Here is a 20,613-nt window from a genome sequence, read left to right as displayed (position 1 = left end):
TAGCAGTGTTCTCAGCATCTAGAGCATGAACGGTGCTTAAAGACATCGTGTCAAGTTCAAAACAGCTGTATTTTTCAAAACACATCTCAGGACCCCTGCATCAAGACCCCATCAGCTGCACTCAGCAGGGTTTCTGCAGGTATTATGAAGCTAAATTAAATGTAAGAAATTGAATCTAACCAAAAAAGCAACACTGAGCAGAAATGTCCATTATTTTAGTGGATTTCCTGTATTAACCTGAGCTGAAGATGATCAGTGAAATTCTCATGCTTGTGTGTATCTGCCCTTTAAAACCGCTCGTAACCGGCAAAGATTAAACTCGTTTTAGCACAGTGGTTGATGACAGGTGAGGGCTGCTGCCGGGACGCATACAGGACGGATTAGCATTTACACCTCAAATGTGTTGCATTCACATGCGTTTTTGAACACATTCATATGTAGTTTTTGTGATCCGATTACAAAACATTTTACACCTCTGTTTAGACTTGTATTTAGTGCTGACCACATGTGATCGGATCACCAAAAACTCATCTTAATACCAGGTGAAAACAGGGTCTTAGGACAACTTATGGACTCATTCACAACTATTATAAAAGGTGCAAACATTCGTTGATGCTCAAGAAGGAAATACAAGAAACAAGGGGATGCAAACTTTTGAACAGGTTGATTTGTGTAAATAAAAGTACATTTTGCGTTATGTCGCTTTTAAAGGGCAGTACTACATAGAAAATATCATCTTTTATCTCTTATATTTGTAAACATTCTGAAAGGGGTGTAAAAACTTATAAAAACAAAAGGGGTATGCAAACTTCTGCATTTAACTGTATTGACTATATGGTTTGTGAATAAGTATATTTTATTTTAGATTTTGTTTTTCACGATTTAACCACATCTTAACTTTTTTTAATGTACAAATTAAATTTAGCCTATTCTATCCATATGATGTCACTTGTCATGCCAGGTACACATTTTAACACAAAATTCACATCACTGGAACCTAAAATTCAAAATATAATCCCCACATCACAACATTTAAGTGCTTGTACTATGTAAAAAGTGCAGTGTAGCAGTCTGAATGTGACATTGTCTGATTTACCTCCGTGCTCGTGGGGAAATAAACATTAATAGTGACAGAAAACACCTCGCTTACTTATTCATGTGTTGCACGAAGAAATGGATCAGCTTCTTTCAGCTCGTTGTTGAAAAGCATTTTTATTGGTGCATTTCTACTTGCACTGACTGACCGGACGACAGAGCTCGAGCGGCAAGTGCATGACGTCATTGCCAACCAGATACTGTACATTTCAGCGAATTTTTCAGATGAAATTGCTTCTCTTCGCTGAAAATGATACCAAAGACATTAGCAAGAAGGGCAATGAGGATTATTAATTTAAGAAGAAAAAAATCAGTGAGCCAACCAGCTGAAACCCGAACATAAAAAGTATTTTTTTTTTTTTTCTCTTTTAGAACTGTCGGGACACACCTCTTAAAAACGGGACTGTCCCGGGTAAACCGGAACGTCTGGTCATACTTAAACGTAACAAGAAAACAATCCCTCATGCAACATTTAATGCCATGACCTTAAGAATTTAAGACTTGTTGCTCCGATTTAAGACCTTTTTAAGGCCTTAATTTGTGGAAGGGCGAATTAAGACTTTAAGACATTTTAAGACCCACGGAAACCCTGACACAGTCTAGTTGGTTTTGAATGCTAAAACACATCCTGTGTATACGCCCCCCAGATCCTCTCCAGAGTATTGCGTGATGTTGCTGCCCCAACTTCAATCAATTGGATCGCAGGTACTGCCCAAAAAGTACCCAGCCAATATGATCCAAATTTTTCAAGTGGTTAATAAGCTGCACAACTATTGCATTGTCATAAATGATCATTGCAGTCATTTCCAAGTATTCAAGAGATGTGCACAATTATATATATATATATATATATATATATATATATATATATATATATATATATATATATATTTTTTTTTTCTTTTTTTTTTTTTCCTTCAAAATTTAGTCGAAGGGTTGTCTGATCTACTAGTCGATTATTTGGTCCATCAGAACCTGATCAGATGCATTCCTTAGGGGGCGTTCACATAGGACGCATACAGCAACTGCAACAAAATGGAACAGAAATCTTATTCACCCCCTTTAAAGCACCGCTGCTAACAAATATTTATCAAGTCAGACAAGTGAGTTGTTGAATGACTAGTCAACCATCCTGACCCATGCCTAAAGGCTAAAGTATGCATCGGTTTTCCGCGTGCCTCCATCTCTCGCGCATAGTGTGTATCACAAAGTAGTCATAGTGCACGTGTCAAACACATCCGTATGGGCTTAAGGTAAATTGAGTATACTCTGAAAGTATACTCAACAATGCTTGAGTCATAACGACATGCAGTAAAACCAAGTATACCTTAGCCTTATCCCATGCCCATTCACATGGTCTATAACGGAGTTGATTTTGGGCTTGGATGTCTTGAAAAAGTTGAGCTAAAGGCAAATTTAAAAGTCACTCGCAGTAGTACCATCACTTAACTGACACCTATGTATTCTTAACAGCAACAAAAAAAGCCTTGTAAGCACTGCAGAGAGGGACATTCTGATGATGGGAGTTGCTAAGTTCATCTACTTATATTGAGTCCATTGGTCTAAAATTATAATGTTATATTTATATCACTTTTGTTTTAAATCATAGCTGTTGATGACTCTCCTTTTCAAGGTAGAAAGTTTGACCTGCTCGTTTGTCAAGGTATTTAACTTGCACAAAAGCATCACATATGAACTTAAGGCCAGAGAAGCAGACCAAGTTAACCAAGGACATACATATTTAATTATCTCTGCATTGTGCATTCTGGGCATTAATCTTAAGATTTTTTTTCTATGAATCATGGCCATGATAATCTAGCGCAGGTAGCACAAGCAGCGCTACCAGCACAATGTATGCACCACCTTCATAGGTTCAACATTCGAGGAAATCCCCAGAGTTACACTGCAACGATCAAATGTGTATCTTAAGGCAAATCTGTGGAAAGGTTTGTCTGAAGTCTGATGCTTCTAACGGAACTTAACAGCAACTATCAGCAACATTATCTTACAATCCACACTGAAAACAAATGAAAATCATCAAAACACCAACACAGGATTTGACCTTAATTCTCTTTTGACCAGAGTACCCATATTTAGGGCTGCACAATTATGACAAATCATAATTGCATATTATTTCCCTTGACATTGTAACTGTGATTATTTTCGATTAATAAAATGGCGAAACAACAGCCTTTAATCTACAGGCCTTACGAAATTCATTGCGGTAGCAGGTCATTATTAATCAATTTCAAGTCTGATCCACAGATGCACAACTAACTTCTGCACTAAATAAAAATGCTTTGAATTCACATGATTTAATCATGTACATCGCTTCCACATGAATCAATTAAGTTACATCAACATATTTTTTCCTCTTGGTTTAGCTCATTAATTCTTTGTCAGAAAACAATTTGTTCACGCAATTTCAACATAATTTCCCCAATTAAGTAACCTCAAAGTGTCACATTACTGATTTATGTTATAAGGTTATACTAGTTAACTAACTTTAAGCTAGCAACAGAATACATTAGCATGCCAAATGCCAAGTAGTAACTGCTTCTGGAGTAAAGCAACATACAGCATGTTGTTTGTGTATCCGTCCCAAAAAAAAAAAAGCTCCACTCTTCACCACAATGTTAACCCAGCGTAACAGAATTGGTTCTAAATCCTAAAATAACAACATTAAAAACTTTTAAGTCTCCCCTTTTCACATCTTGCTCAAAAAATCATAAAACAACACATAATTTCAATATTTTTACTCTCCGCATTTAGTCCCAAGCTAAGAGTGCTGTGAACTACAAATCCCCTGCCTAAATTCCCTTGCCTATGTTGTTGAACAGATTTGACTGGTTCACATTCACCCTACATAATCTAACAGAGTGCAAAAAAAAAAAAAAAGTTTAGAAGAGAAAAACAATTTTGTTGTGTAGATCACAATTAGTATGATTTAATAACTCGGACAACCTGCATCGTATCCCCATTTTTTTTCTCAGTGCGTTCGCGTCGTCACATGAAAATGAGTAATGAAGAAACATCACCTGAGACTTAAAAAAGCATTAGAATCGAAGCGAAACGCTAGAAATGTTTTATTATGTTGAATTCACTAGAAGTCTTGTTTCTCGCTTGCCATGACGGTGTTAACACCCAATATATACTACAAGCAAGTGAGGTGACTAAACTAGAATGCTCCGGTAACAATTGACATGGTGCAGACACACTTAAGAAATCTATTCTGTAGTGTAGACAAATTCATTGAATATAATTTGGGCAATCACAAGAGTGCATACAGTTGGTGAGCGTTATAGTATTGTCGTGTTGCTCACTTTTTGTATAATTTATTCAACACACAACAGTTTTGTCCATGCTGCTCAGAGGACCAATGTGAGGTTTACCGATTAGGCACTTTCACTTAGGTCACTTAGGTCTTTATTTAAAGGTGCACTCAGTAATTTTTTTCCCCCCATTAAAAAAAGGTTTACTCCTAAAGAAATGAATTGTAATTTTGAAACATATGTATAAAATCATGACACACATGAGATGAGGACTCTGGTCATATTGTTAACCTTATAAAAGCTGTTTTATTCTACACAGAGAGGGTCCCCTCATGGGGGCTGCCATTTTAGAATCACATGACCAGCTGAATACTACTCGCTTAATCTCAATAACCATCATGTTATTGGACATTTTCACTCTTTGATTAAATTAATCATGGCTGATTGTGAATAGTGAATTTCTACAATGGCATCTGTAACTTAAAACTGTTTTGATTTTGAATGATGCTGCATCCACACCACTAGGTGTCACTAAGTCCAAGATGACATGAGCAAAAAAAATCACTGAGTGCACCTTTAAATAAAATCTAAAAATGTGATGTATAAAACATTAAAGCATTAAAGCAGTTCAGGGACACAGTTTCTGCTTGTTTTAGATGTGCAGCCTCAAAGAACATGGCAGGCAGATGCCTCACACAAAAATAAGAATCTGAAATGTAAATACAATTAATGGAAGTTATTAAATCACAATTACAATATCAAGAGAAACGATCGACAATAATTACTTGTCGTAATGATGCAGCTCTGTTCACCACATCATGGACTGACAATTGACCAGATTTTGTGCATTCATTATCAGGAATGTTAAAAAATGTACTTCCATCGTCTAACATATGCTATTTAGCAGTGATCACTCTTAAGTTCATGTCACTTTGTCAAACGCAAACTAGACGCCTAAAGCTTTCGAATTTTTTTTTTTTAAATCACCATACACTCAAGTTAAAAGACCTTTCCAGACAAATTGTCATATAAAACCAAGAAGAGATACTAAAAACACCTGCAAGCATAAAACCAAGCAGTTCCATAAAAAAAAAAAAAAAAAAAACTCCTTCCAAGTCATCACTCTTCACCGCTCTTCATTGCTAAATACAGGTGTGATGACATGAAGCTTGGGAACCTTAAGGGCCCCTTCTAGACCTCCTGCCTACATGAAAGAGCGTTTTGAGTCAATTCTCATATGGCTTCTTCCATCCTCTTTTTGAAACAGCCCATCTCCTACCTAAGCTGGTTAGGGGTTCCCTTATCTCTTTGAAACTCTCTCTCGCCCCATCCTCCTGCTTGACTTTCAGTGCTTTGGGGGAGCTGGGAGAGCTGCTGAGGGAAGGGGAAAGAGGTGTTATTCAAAGAAAAACAAGCAATATAATAGGAGTTCAATATACCAACAATGCAACATTGGCAATGTCCCAGAAACACCAAAACAATTCAATTCCTGATAGAGGGTCACGGATAAAATAACACATATTTTGCAAATAAATATATATATATATATATATATTTTTAATTTTATTAATAAAACACTCTCTAGATTGAGCATGGCTCCACCCACTGTACCACATCCTTCATGACTCACGGCTGTGATGCCAACTACATAGGAAATATGTCAACACAGGAAAGAAAACTGCACTCAACAAGTGATTTCAAGGGAATATTATTATATTAATACTAATACAAGTTAAGCTCAATCGACAGCATTCGTGACATAATATTGATTACCACAAAATAAAATTTTCAATTCCATTATAAGTGCCTCACTGGAACCTCCATTTTTTTTATTTATTTTTTTAAAGAAAAGGAGGGACAAGTCAAATTAGATTTTTGTTGTAATCAACATTATGCCACAAATGCTGTCGATGCTGACAATTAACAAGGAATGTATTGAACAAAGAATATTCCTTTAATATTACACGGCTCCACACTGAAAAAAAAAAAATTACTTAGAGCCGTTGGCTCCTTAACTGAAACATTAAGGAGCCAAATGACTGTTTTTAGTCGCCAAATCATAATTGCTCGATTTAGACTGTTGTTCAGAAACACGATAGAAAGCAGAAGAAAAGGAAGTCAGCTGATAACCCATTAATCGGAGGTTTAATAAACAGTATATGTAGTTGAGAAGATAAGTTTGCATTCCCCTTTTGACTCAGTGTTCACACCCTTTTCAGAATTTATACAAATATAAGCGATAAAACATTTTAACATTATTATTTAGTACTGCCCTTCAGAATCTACATAAGCAGATATTTACATAAATTATAGTATGCATATAGTAGTGTGTTGTCTTCTTGAGCGTCAATGAATGTTTGCACCTTGTGTAATAGTTGTGTATGAGTCCCTCAATTGTCCTAAGTGTCAAAAGCGGATCTCATATGTATACATGGGGGCCAAAAGTTTGGAATAATGTACAGATTTTGCTGTTTCGGAAGGAAATTGGTACTTTAATTCACAAAGTGGCATTCAACTGATCACAAAGTATAGTCAGGACATTACTGATGTAAAAAAATAGCACCGTCACTATTTGAAAAAAGTCATTTTTGATAAAATTTAGACATCTCTCCACCAACTTATCCTTGAGAAATCATGCTAAATTGCTAATTTGGTACTAGAAAATCACTTGCCATTATATCAAACACAGTTGAAAGCTATTTGGTTCATTAAATGAAGCTTAATATTGTCTTTGTGTTTGAGTTGCCACAGTATGCAATAGACTGGCATGTCTTAAGGTCAATATTAGGTCAAAAATGGCAAAAAAGAAACAGCTTTCTCTAGAAACTCGTCAGTCAATCATTGTTTTGAGGAATGAAGGCTATACAATGCTTGAAATTGCCAAAAAAGGTGTACACTACAGTCTTCAAAGACAAAGGACAACTGGCTCTAACAAGGACAGAAATAGATGTGGAAGGCCAGATGTACAACTAAACAAGAGGATAAGTACATCAGAGTCTCTAGTTTGAGAAATAGATGCCTCATGTCCTCAGCTGACAGCTTCATTGAATTCTACCTGCTCAACACCAGTTTCATGTACAACAGTAAAGAGAAGACTCGCAAAGGGAAGAATTGCAAAGAAAAAGCCACTTTTGAAACAGAAAAACAAAAAGAAAAGGTTAGAGTGGGCAAAGAAACACAGACATTGGACAACAGATAATTGGAAAAGAGTGTTATGGATCTTAACCCCATTGAGCTTTTGTGGGATCAGCTAGACTGTATGGTGCGTAAAGTGCCCGACAAGACAGTCACATCTATGGCAAGTGCTACAGGAAGTGTGGGGTGAAATGTCACCTGAGTATCTGGACAAACTGACAGCTAGAATGTCAAGGATCTGCAAAGCTGCCATTGCTGCATGTGGAGAATTTTTTGATGAGAACTCTTTGAAGTAGTTTAAGAAGTTCTGAAGATTCTTTTTAAACTGTAATTTTTCATGTTATTAATGTCCTGACTATACATTGAGATCAGCTGAATGCCACTTTGGTGAATAAAAGTACCAATTTCTTTCCATAAGAGCAAAATCTGTACATTATTTCAAAGTTTTGGCCCCCAGTGTATATAAAGTAGTGCGGGACCTTTAATTTTAAAGAAGCCCGAAATACACATGGGACTTCTATTTTGAAATGTCTGCGCTCCCATTTGTGAACACACTGACAGATGATTCGCTGAGAAAGTGAATCTGATTCAAACTGCTAACCTGAGCTCCTGAGTACACACCCTCAGTTCTTTTCGGGTGATTCATGAAAAAGACCCCGTTCAAAAGAGTCATTTGGTCACGACTCTCTCGCGCTGGGTTTGTTGGTGCAGCAAGCTCATCAGAAACAGAATGGTTGAAAAGCGGCTCGAGACACACTGGTGGTGCGCGCTCTTAAGATGTATTTAATAACTCACAAGATGATATCCGACGAAACCGCACATGAACGCAAACAACCCGACTGTCGCCAGTGGTGACTAGATTTTAAATAATTGTCGCAATCAATTATTTGTCACATTTGAGACCATTTTAGTCGCAGTCTGGAGCCCTGTATTATATCATGAAATTGTATATATTATAGTGATATGACCTGTCACTGTTTGAAATAATGTGTACAATTTACAAGTACTTTTACTTATTTACATTTCTTTGTATTATAAGCGCTAAAATGGTACTGTTACTTTGAGTTCAACAAAGCTCTCACAGTGTTCTGGTTCAGCAAATATTAACAACTAAGGAGAGAGGAGTGTTTGTTTATTTCAAGCATCCGTGATATGTGTGATTAAAATTAATGTTTCTTTTTTCTTTTTGATCAACAACTGACTTTTAAGAACAGAAAGGATATTAAAAGACACATTATTCAATAAACGTGGAGTGCATGGATCTCATCATTGATGGACGCACGTTACACGGAAGAAATGTTCCACTTTAATCTCAAACACTACTCAACAAAAGGGAATGTTTTTATTTATTTATTTATTTTTTTAGGTATTCCAGTACTTCAATTTCTAAAAGCTGAATTCTACCACCTTTAGCACTTCAAGGACCTTTTGCGAACCATGTAAACTGTGAAGGAAAAAACAACAGAGATTTTGATGTTTGATGGGTCATTTCATTTATGATCACATGGACAGAAAACAATGTTTCAGATTTTGAAATATTGAGTTTTGTCTTGATATTGTTAGTAATTTATATTGGTTTATGATATTTCAAAATTCGATACTCCCAAAGACACACATTATATGTATATATAATGCTAATATATATACAGGATATGTAAATATATTTTAACTGTTTGAAATAACTGTTTTATATTTTAATTTTTACCTGTGACAACAGACAGCTTGCAGCAACCAAGCAACCTGATCTCATTCATTTTTAATGAGAGCTGCCGACTTCCAGCGACATAAGTGACAGCAACCGTTGGCGACACAATGTGGGCGTGTCCAACGATACGATAAAGCCGGGAAATGTTTGACTTTATACAAACGAGGAATGACTTCTGGCAGCGACAACCAATGTGAGTGAAGACAACGGAGCTCACGTCATGCGTCATGTCATCCAAATTTTAACAAGTCAAAAAACGATATCCCACAATGTATACAACTGCATGGAGTTGTAAATGACTGTAATAAAGGATTAAACTAATGGTTCTGTTTTCTATATCTCAATGCATAATGAGAGTAAATAATGAGCTGTAGCGAGTGTTCTGTATTTGTTGTTATTAATAGTGGAGTTAACAGATCTTGGAAAAAAAATGCATGCTACCCTAAAATCATCAGCCCCACTGTACTGTACTTGAAAATTACAACATTACTAAAATACAGGTATCGGCGAGTACCAAAGTTCTCATACACAATCTCTAAAAAAAAAAAAAAAAAAAAATTGTCTTTATACAACTGTTTTATAAATCATAATAAAGGTATTTGCTATTGCAGATTGCAATTGAGGTAATAATTTCTTTCAACGTAAAAAACAAAAACAAATCCAATCTACTGTTGCTAGACTCTGGGCAGGTGGATTTGTTCAAAAACACCAAACTTCCCGCACAACTGCACAACTGGTGAAGCTTTATTCATTAACATCTTAATAAATAGAATTAAAAATAATTTCAAGCACCATCCACTTGAATGCATGAGATGCGAGAATGTTATTGCCTGCATGTCTGGCATGTAAAAATGACCATTTGCCAGTGGATGTCCTCGTGATGCTAGGTTTAGGTTAAGACTTTCCATTTACTACCACATGTTTGTGATTCATATCTCCAGAACCAACCAAAGCACTGAAGAGGCATCACACAAGTTTAAAGGGTCATGACTTGAGGAATCAAATTTTCCTTGATCTTTTGACATATAAGAGGTCATCGTACTATAAAAACAACCTGTAAATTTCAGAACTGAAAACTTCCTCAAAAGAAAAAGATCATTTATTTAAACCAGGCTCTAGAAATGGGCCATTTGGAATTTGTGGAACTTGTGACGTCACAAGGACCAAATATCTGCATACAACTGCCTCTTCAGCAAGACATCAACGCCTAGTTTTCTTCATTGCACCTGTGGCCCTGCCCACTGGTGCTCAGACAGCCACACTCACACAGGTGAAAGAGGAGAGAGATGGGCCTGTCATGAGAGATTACACCAAAGGGGACTTACACAGGACACCACAGGATCTGGATTTAAATGTTTTCTACACGATGAATGTCTTTGACAGAGCACCGCTTTTAAAGATGCCATATCAAGTTAATACTCTAAAAAGAAGACACCCATTCCGTTTCATCTTGCTGTTTGTTTGCTCTCTTGCTGTTGTGCTGCTTTGAAGGCGCTCTGGAACGTTTTTGCACCCATCTGTGTTAATAGGCTTTTGTAAACATGCACTATATGGATGTCTTTGATATTTTTAATGCGTTTCTGGCGATGTGTGCTGCGTTTCAAGAGTCGTACAATCGCAACTTTTAAAAAAACGCATCTCATTCTGCTGTGGCCACTGACTAGGAGAAACGCATTCAGTCGTATGTGTGAACAAACATGGAAGATGTGTGATATGTCACTCCTGTGAAGACCAGCATCTCTGTTTTGGCCTGTTGAAGCTGGCTGACCATGGATTGTATTATGTTTGCGTATTCAGAACATTTCAGCATGGATTGTATGTTTTTGGCTCAGATGAGAGTGGATTGCTTGTGACCAGTCACAACATAATTCAAGCTTTGCAAAGGAAGTGTTATTTAAAGAGGTGGCATTTAAAACACTATTGGACCGCAAAAACGCAAGTAAACATTTTATTCGTGAATATTTCATATGCTATGACTGATTGAGCGTTTATGGTGCTGCTTGAGTAAACATTTTAATATATTCAGGGTGTATGTTATGTGTTAACCCTGAAATGTAGTTTTATAATGTTGTGTGGAGTTTGTTCATTTTCTTCAGATTGCTTTTCAAATATGGCTGTATTGGAAGGGCTAAACGATGTTAGCCAATCAGAACAGTGGGCATTTACATTGAAGTCTTAAAGGGCCAGAGAGCTTGAAACTGACCTTTTTAGACAGAAAGCCAGAGACAGGGTGGAAAATTATTATATATGACTAAATTATGACTTTTAGAGTAAATTCTAGAGACCGTTGTGTGTGAAAATCCCAGGAGATCAGCAGTTACAGAAATACTCAAACCAGCCCGTCTGGCACCAACAATCAACAATGCGATTATCTAATCAGCCAATTATGTGGCAGCAGTGCAGTGCATAAAATCATCAGATACGGGTCAGGAGCTTCAGTTAATGTTCACATCAACCATCAGAATGGGGAAAAAATGTGATCTCAGTGATTTTGACAGTTCCATGATTGTTGGCACCAGAGGGGCTGGTTTGAGTATTTCTGTAACTGCTGATCTCCTGGGATTTCCGCACACAACAATCTCTAGAGTTTACTCAGAATGGTACCAGAAACAACAAACATCCAGTGAGGGGCAGTTCTATGAATAGAAATGCCTTGTTGATGAGAGAGGTCAACAGAAATTGGCCAGACTGGTTCGAACTCACAGCCTACGGTAACTCAGATAACAGCTCTGTACAATTGTGGTGAGAAGAATATCATCTCAAAATGCTATTCTGAGATGTGGGTTGGTGCTGTTTTGGCAGCACGAGGGGGACTTACACAATATTAGGCAGGTGGTATTAATGTTGTGGCTGATCGATGTATATGATATATGCGTGGCAACGCGCTCAACAAGCCATGTGATAAGATGCACGGGTTGACGATCTCAGACGCGGAGGCAATTGGGATTCGTCCTCCGCCACCCACACTGAGGTGAATCACTACGCGACCACGAGGACGTAAAAGCACATTGGGACTTGGGCATTCCAAATTGGGAGAAAAAGGAAAAAAAAAAGAAAAAAAAAAAAAGAATGTGATATGTCAAAATAATAGTAGAGAGAATGACTTATTTCAGCTTTTATTTCTTTCATCACATTCCCCGTGGGTCAGAAGTTTACATACACTTTGTTAGTATTTGGTAGCATTGCCTTTAAACTGTTTAACTTGGGTCAAATATTTTGGGTAGCCTTCCACAAGCTTCTCACAATAAGTTGCTGGAATTTTGGCCCATTCTTCCAGACAGAACTGGTGTAACTGAGTCAGGTTTGTGGGCCTCCTTGCTCGCACATGCTTTTTCAGTTCTGCCCACAAATTTTCTATCAGATTGAGGTCAGGGCTTTGTGATGGCCACTCCAATACCTTGACTTTGTTGTGCTAAGGCATACCTCCAACAGAACTTTGGAGGTATGCTTGTGGTCATTGTCCATTCTGAAGACCCATTTGCGACCGAGCTTTAACTTTCTGGCTGATGTCTTGAGATGTTGCTTCAATATATCCACATAATTTTCCTTCCTCATGATGCCATCTATTTTGTGAAGTGCACCAGTCCCTCCTGCCACCCCCATGCTTCACGGTTGGGATGGTGTTCTTTGGCTTGCAAGCCTCACCCTTTTTCCTCCAAACATAACGATGGTTATTATGGCCAAACAGTTAAATTCTTGTTTCATCAGACCAGAGGACATTTCTCCAATAAGTAAGATCTTTGTCCCCATGTGCACTTGCAAACAGTAGTCTGGCTTTTTTTTATGGAAGTTCTGGAGCAGTAGCTTTTTCCTTGCTGAGCGGCCTTTCAGGTTATGTCGATATAGAACTCATTTTACTGTGGATATAGATCCTTGTCTACTTTTCCTCCAGCATCTTCACAAGGTCCTTTGCTGTTGTTATGGGATTGATTTGCACTTTTCGCATCAAACTACGTTCATCTCTAGGAGACAGAATGTGTCTCCTTCCTGAGTGGTATGATGGCTGTGTGGTCCCACGGTGTTTATACTTGCATACTATTGTTTGTACGTGGTACTTTCAGGCATTTGGAAATTGCTCCCAAGGAAGAAACAGACTTGTGGAGGTCCACAATATTTCTCTGAGGTCTTGGCTGATTTCTTTCGATTTCCCCATGATGTCAAGCAAAGAGGCACTGAGTTTGAAGGTAGGCCTTAAAATACATCCACAGGTACACCTCCAATTCAGTACACCTCAGAAACTAATTGTCTTAAGGCTTGAAATCATTTTCTGGAGTTTTCCAAGCTGCTTAAAGGCACAGTTAACTTAGTGTATGTAAACTTCTGAGCCACTGGAATTGTTATATAGTCAATTAAAAGTGAAACAATCTGTCTGTAAACAATTGTTGGAAAAATTATTTGTGTCATGCACAAAGTAGATGCCCTAAACGACTTGCCAATACTATAGTTTGCTAATATTAAATCTGTGGAGTGGTTAAAAAAATGACTTAATGACTTCAACCTAAGTTTATGTAAACTTCTGACTTCAAATGTATATTAGTGGATTTAATACTGAGAGAATGATAAATTTTGGGGTGATCTGTTCCTTTAATGCTTCATCAAAACAAGCATATCCCAGGGGTGGGAATCCGAATTTTGGGCACCAGAAAACTGGCTTAAAAGGAATCAGGCAATCGGTTTGACGTGTTTACATCACACATCAGCAAACTGAATTTTGCCATACTCTGATTAAAAGAGGAATATTGATACACATGTAAAGGTAGTCATTGTTTTTGCAATTCTGGTTGGTGACTGTGGAGGAGGGCATGGCCGGGCCATGATGGTGCACGGCCAGCGCTGAATTAGCTGATCAGCGGGAGACCGAGATAAAGGGGAGCCTTAGGCACCAGTTAGAGAGAGAGAGAGAGACGCACACGGCCACGCTGCATGTGTGTGTGTGTGTGTATATTTGTTTTTCGAATTTTACATTAAAAGTTACATTGACTGTTCAGCCGGTTCCCGCTGCCTCCTCGCCCATCCTTATACTGTTACAGTGGTGCTGAAACACGAGAGGGAGGAGGGATTCGCAGTCGCAGAGTCCTTGCCGCTGCCATTCGCCAGGGAAGCAGCCACGGCCGTCTGCCTGGGGACGGAGGGTTCGCTGCCAGCCACCAAAGAAGGGGCCGGAGGACTCACTGCCATCCGCCAGGGGAGGAGCGAGCTGGCGTCCGCCAGAGGGCGGAGGAGCGGTTGAGGACTGGACGAGAGTGCGTCCAGGAGCCGCAAACAAGTTCTCTCTCTCTCTCTCTCTGTGTCTCCGCTCACCCTTTCCCTCTCCCCACACCTCCCCTCGTCTCTCCCCCAGGTTCACAGGAGGGGGGGGGGGCGTGTGGACCACCGGCTGACGGAACGGCCGGAAGGGCAGAATCTCCCCTCTAGAGAAGTCAGTCCGGTGGTGCCCCAGCCTGAATCGGGCGGGGGAGGAGTGTGACGAGGAGGGGGGCATGGCAGGGCTGTGCACGGCCGGCGCTGAATCAGACGATCAGCAGGAGAGCGAGATAAAGGGGAGCCGGAGGCACCAGTTAGAGAGAGAGAGAGATGCACGCGGCCGCAATGCATGTGTGTGTGTTTCTATTGAGTTTTACATAAAAAGTTACGCTGACTGTTCAGCCAGTTCCCGCCGCCCCCTTGCCCATCCTTGTACTGTTACAGCGATGCTATTGGCGGAGAAAACTCATACTTCACCTTTAATGTCTGTGTTTGTGTAGACTCCACTAAGACCAATGAGATTTCAGGCTGCCTCCTTGTATTAAAAAAAAAAGGCTAATTTTGTGCATATTAGCACAATTTCATGACAAAAACATAACCCTTCAGAGGTAACAGCTCTTAAAACTGCAGTTCTCTGAAATCTGAAACTATTAAAAAAGTTACAACTTTTCAGAGGTTGGTAGATTTTCTTTAGGGATTGTAATAAACCACACATATTATTCTGGCCAATCTTTATATCATGTTTGCTTCATCATAAGCCTACATTTACTGTTCCATTCATATACCATTGTAGATATTTCATTACAAATGGCCTTATACTTAAGCAAAATATACTTAAACTTCTTGGAAAATAATAAATTGCATCATTATTTGCTTTATATATACATAATAATAATCTTAGGGGGGATAAATCTAGAAATGGAGGGTTGAGAGGCTCCATATTAACTTCGACCTGATATTATGTTACCTTGTTATGTAACTTACCTTTATAGCTTTAATTGCTGATTTTGTGATCTGGGTCATCTTTGCTTTGGAGATCGGTGGCTTGTATTCATTCAGTGAGTACAGCTGAAAAACACATGGAAAAATATTGTAGTTTACTATTTAAGTCAATTATTTTTTATGTCATAAAAAACTTATGACATGCTGGATGCCTTTTGTTTATATTTGTGGATTTGCAATATATTTGTAGTCATATTGTCACAGTATATTTACTGCTAAACAATTTAGGACACAAGAAATACAAACCTGAATTTGATTTTGGTTTACATTTAATTAGGGCTGGGAATCGATTCCAAAAAAAATGTATTCCTCGATTCCGAGGTGTTGGGAATCAAGAATCGACTCGAAACGTTGGAGTCGATTCCTTTCGGAGAAACCGGTTGATATTTTTAGACTGTGTTTAAGGTAAGGTAAAATGTACTTTATTGTCCCATATAGAAACCCATGTCAATCTTTGTTTCTAAACGCTGCCTTTTTCCTATTAATGCAATCCTTTAGATCTTTAGTTATATTTGGTTTATTGTTCGGGTGCATAATTACATTCTTTTTTGTGAGTACACTGTCCACACAGAAGTTTATATAGCTCGTTATCATCTGTGTAGTCACATCAATATCTGTATCATTAAAAATATCCCAGTCTGTGCAAAGCAAGCTTTCTTTCAGTCTATGTAATCTTCTGACCACAAAGTCACTGTTTTCACCTTTGGTTTGCTGTGTTTGAGCATGGATTTATATGTGGGAATTAGTTGGATGGTATTATGGTCAGAATTGGCCAGAGGGGGTTTAGGTCTGGCCACATAGGTCTTCTTGATGTTTCCGTAGCACATATCTAGGGTTCTATTACCCCGTGTTTCGCATATTGTTCGAACCCAGGCAGTGACAATTCGAGTTTGCAGTGGTTAAAATCACCTAAGATAAAAAACAGGGGTGTCCGGTGTCCGCTGTAATTGTTGATGAATACAGACTGCAATGCCAGCTGATGCTCTTGCTGTTTTCCCGCTGGGAGGAACGTAAACAGCACAAATAACAACACTAGCGAACTCCCTCAGGAGGATACATAAAACCTCAACATCGGGGCAGCAGGTTGTTTCTCCAATTGTGTACTGTTTGCACCAGTCATTATTCACATACACAGCCATACTGCCACCTCGGTTTTTCCTTTCTGCTCGGACAAGCAAGAACCTCTCGACTTCAAGAGCAGTGAAGTATTGGGAGTACCCTGGTGTAGGCCAGGTCTCCGTAAACAACATAAAACTTGAGGTGCGGTACTCGAAACATGCTTTGGTGTTAGCGCGGAGCTCCTCCATTTTGCCTCGCAGTGATCTTGCATTGCACAGTATCATCGAAGGCAAGGGAGGTCTGTTTCCTCGTCGTCATAGACGCTGCCGTACTCCGCCTCGCCTGCCTCTTTCGTGCAACTGCCTGTTGCATTCAGGTTGCAGCCTCACACATTCAGGCAGGTCCAAGACGAGCGAAGTGCAAGCAGTGCATCTCGGGTGTAACTGATAGGTAACCATGCCTCCATGCCCGCAGGTAATGTCTGGCATGGTGTAAAGAGTCCCCATACGATGAGCGCCAAGCAAACGAATTGAATGATCGTTGCCATGTGAACCTTGGCACGTTTTTGCAGCATTAAGCAACGCTGCAGTACTTAGTCCGACAGTATCAAACACAATATCAACAACAAACGAACAAATAAATGCAGCAGACCACGAGCCCGGGTTGCAAGCAGAGCAGCGCCACCTCGACCACTGAACTACTACACATTTCAGAAACAGAAAACCAACTGGGTCGCTTCAGAAGACATGGATTAAACCACTTAAATCGTATGGATTACAGCTATGCACTGTAGTAGACATGTAAATAATGTTGCATGTTATTCTTCCTGATTTGTGAATTCAGATGACATCATATACTCATTCTATACTCTCACAAAACTTTGAACAAAGCTTGAATCATGAAAAGTTACGTTTGAATTTATTATTATTATTACTTTCAGAACATTTGCGAAACAGTTCCTTTACTTGTAAAACTTAATAAAAAGTGCTCATCATTAAAGAGTAAAATGATCCATAGGGCAAGGAGTGGGACAAAAAAATAAAATAAATAGTGGCACGTGAATTGAAATATTAATAATTCTGCTCAGCTGAAAAATACATAATTATGTAAGATACATATGCTTGTACACTGTCACTGATTATAAACATTGAAGTATTTTTAATATTATAGTTTTTAAAATAGTATTTTCACTGATTACAATTTCTAAACTACTCTTTTCAAAACACTGGGTATGCTTATCCAATAAAATAATGTTTGCCATAGTATAAATTTACTAGTGAAATCAGATATTACATTTGGCATTATCAGGAGGGCTTTCAAATATCAGGACCCTTAGCATTATTATACTTTATATTCAGCATTATATACAGTTTAATATAGTACAATCATCTGTAAACCCTGTGCAAATTGACTCTCGTGCTGAAAAGACTCAATGTATAACATGCGCTTACGTGAGCAAGAGAAAACGCTTTAAAAACCCGGCACACCTTGACTGCTGAAACTTCAGTCTGACATCTGTGAAAGCTGCACAATCGATTACATGAAAACTGAAATTGTGGTATGATGTTGGACAGTTTAATCAAAATGATTGCACTTCCTTTCTCCACTGCGATCGGTTTGATTGACGTGGATGTGCGCTCTCGCTTGCGCAGAGTTTAACGGAGACTCGCTTGTGGTAAAAACAGTTTTGCGAAATACGTGGCTGATTTTGAATTCATAACACGTTTACATTATAAAACAGAAAATAGCAGTAAAATGTAAGTGATGCGCCGGAGAGAAACAACTCTTGCACATCAAATGGCACAAGCACTCTGTCAATGCACCTGATGCAGCAACCGCTCCACATTAAACTGTATGCTTATTATGAAAAATCTTAAATTTCTTAATCAGAAAAATCTGTGTTATAGGCTTTGAGAGGTCACATTCTTGAAACACATGATAATGATGATTATAGTGAAAACTGTATTTGTGAGAACTTTCACAGATTGATTTGATTTGATGGTTTCATGCATATTGGCATTTTTAATAATTCATAAACTAAGCCATAAAACCAATAAACTTCTTACAATTCTACAAAATGACCAACTAGACAGGTCACACTAGGCTTAAATAGACCATCCTGATTTGTGAATTTTTTTTCACAGATCAGTTTGTCATTTAACCCTTTTTTTGAATCCTTGAGTCAACAGTTTACCTGAAAAATCAGTTATAGGCTTAGTGTTGTTTTTGCTCTGTGTTTTAGTCTTTCCCATTCATTTCCTATGGTGGGTCAAAAATGACCTGGAACACTACGAGTGTTACTTTTTTTGTCATGCGGCCTGAACTCATTGAATGCAGTCCAATTTTTTGAGTGTTCAGATGGCAAATGTAGGAAAAGTAACCAAGCCTTGGCCCGCCGAGATGGATACAATTTCTATTTAAGAAACTAAATCAAAATGGGTCAAAAATCACCTGAACACTACACAAGGGTTAAACAAAATGACTAGCTAGTTGACGTATCATCCATACCAAAATTTTATGTCAACAACAAACCAAAGCCATCAAACTGAGTAAAAACAATCTGTGAAAGTTTTCACAAATCCAGTTTTGTGTGAAACTAGTGTTTCTCCATAATTACGTTTCAAGAATGTGACCTCTCAAAGCCTATAACACTGATTTTTCAGGAAAAGTGTTGACCCAAGAACTCAAAAAATGGGTTAAATGAAAAAACAATTATCTGTGAAAAAAATTCACATCATGAAGGTCAATTTGAGTCTAGAGTGACCCATTCTAGGGGTGTAATGAAGCATCGCTCCAATGACCAACGATCCAATGTTATCGATGCAATGCGTAAATATCGATATAGACATTTTTTTAAGATGTACCTTTATTTCAATACTCTCATGTCAGGGGGCCTGGGTAGCTCAGCAAGTAAAGATGCTTACTACCACACCTGGAGTCACAAGTTTGAATCCAGGGCGTGCTGAGTGACTCCAGTCAGGCTTCCTAAGCAACCAATTGGCCCAGTTGCTAGGGTGGGTAGAGTCACGTTGGGTTAACCTCCTCATAGTCGCTATAATGTGGTTCCCGCTCTCGGTGGGGCGCGTGGCGAGTTGTGCACGGATGCCGTGGAGAATAGCGCTGGCCTCCACATGCGCTACGTCTCCAAGATAACGCGCTCAACAAGCCACGTGATAAGATGCGCGGATTGACAGTCTCAGATGCGGAGGCAACTGCGATTTGTCCTCCGCCACCCGGATTGAGGCGTCACTATGCCAAGATGAGAAATTAAGAGCGCATTGGGAATTGGGCATTCCAAATTGGGGAGAAAATAAAAAATAAAATAAAATAATCTCATGTCAGCCACATCTGTACACATTTCCAGCAGGCGATGAAGCAACCTTATTACATTCATTTGACTTAATGAGCGCTAAATATGCTTTTCATGTGGGACACGGATGTGCATGGGGTCTTTGAAGCGAAATTGTGCTCTGCTATCCCTGCGGCATGCACACGTGTCAACCAGGCTTCCCACGAAATGCGAGCTCCGTTGACAGGATCCGTACGAACGCATCAACCGGGCACTCCTTAAAATGTGAGCTCTCGGGACAAACACAGAGCGGCTTAATTCGGGCTTCCATCGATATCGTTGCACATGTGACCCATTTGAATTTTACATGAGAATTTGCTATTTTAAAGTACTATGGAGCAGTTCAACCTTGTGAAACATCTTGAACATTCTGAACAGCACTAATGAGGGGAAGAGAAACACCTGCTCAGCTCCAGCATCAGTTATAAGACTTTACACATCTACACCCTTACTAACATTTATCCCAGTTAACTGTAACAGAATTTTTCATTAAAACTATGGAAGTTGTAGCCAAGAAAACCGCAGATAGCATGTAGGGCTGCACAATTAATCGAAAAATGAATTGCAATTACGGCTGCCACGATTATGAAATCGTGAAAACTGACAATTACAGCGTTTAATTTAAGTCTGCTCCTGTTGCATCAATGGTTTCTATTTACAACTTGTTTTTGCAGTGGTTGAGTATTCTAACAAATAACTAACATGTCTGTTGAGCAATGAAACGGCAATGGCCAGTCAGAGCCACTTAGATT

General features: G+C 38.7%; 1 protein-coding gene across 3 annotated transcripts in view; it reads right to left on the bottom strand.

Annotated features, from left to right (window-relative positions):
* Positions 1-20,613, bottom strand: part of scaf8 (SR-related CTD-associated factor 8) — a 63,559-nt gene that overhangs the window by 38,824 nt on the left and 4,122 nt on the right. Inside the window, exons 2-3 of one of the 3 annotated variants that reach the window (XM_051646182.1) lie at positions 15,436-15,519; positions 5,647-5,741 (exon numbers count right to left, since the gene is read on the bottom strand). Coding sequence is in view for 2 of the 3 variants with exons in the window: in XM_051646179.1 (XP_051502139.1) it covers positions 15,436-15,519 (84 nt within the window). In the remaining variant the exon portion in view is untranslated. Of the gene's footprint in view, positions 1-5,646; positions 5,742-15,435; positions 15,520-15,699; positions 15,833-20,613 lie in introns of those variants that run through there. The other 2 variants (XM_051646181.1, XM_051646179.1) reach the window with 2 other exon arrangements.

This window comes from Myxocyprinus asiaticus, chromosome 20, assembly GCF_019703515.2.
Source record: "Myxocyprinus asiaticus isolate MX2 ecotype Aquarium Trade chromosome 20, UBuf_Myxa_2, whole genome shotgun sequence".
Lineage (NCBI taxonomy): Eukaryota > Metazoa > Chordata > Actinopteri > Cypriniformes > Catostomidae > Myxocyprinus > Myxocyprinus asiaticus.
Note: the sequence above shows the minus strand (reverse complement) of the source record. Positions and strands in the feature narration are given on the sequence as shown.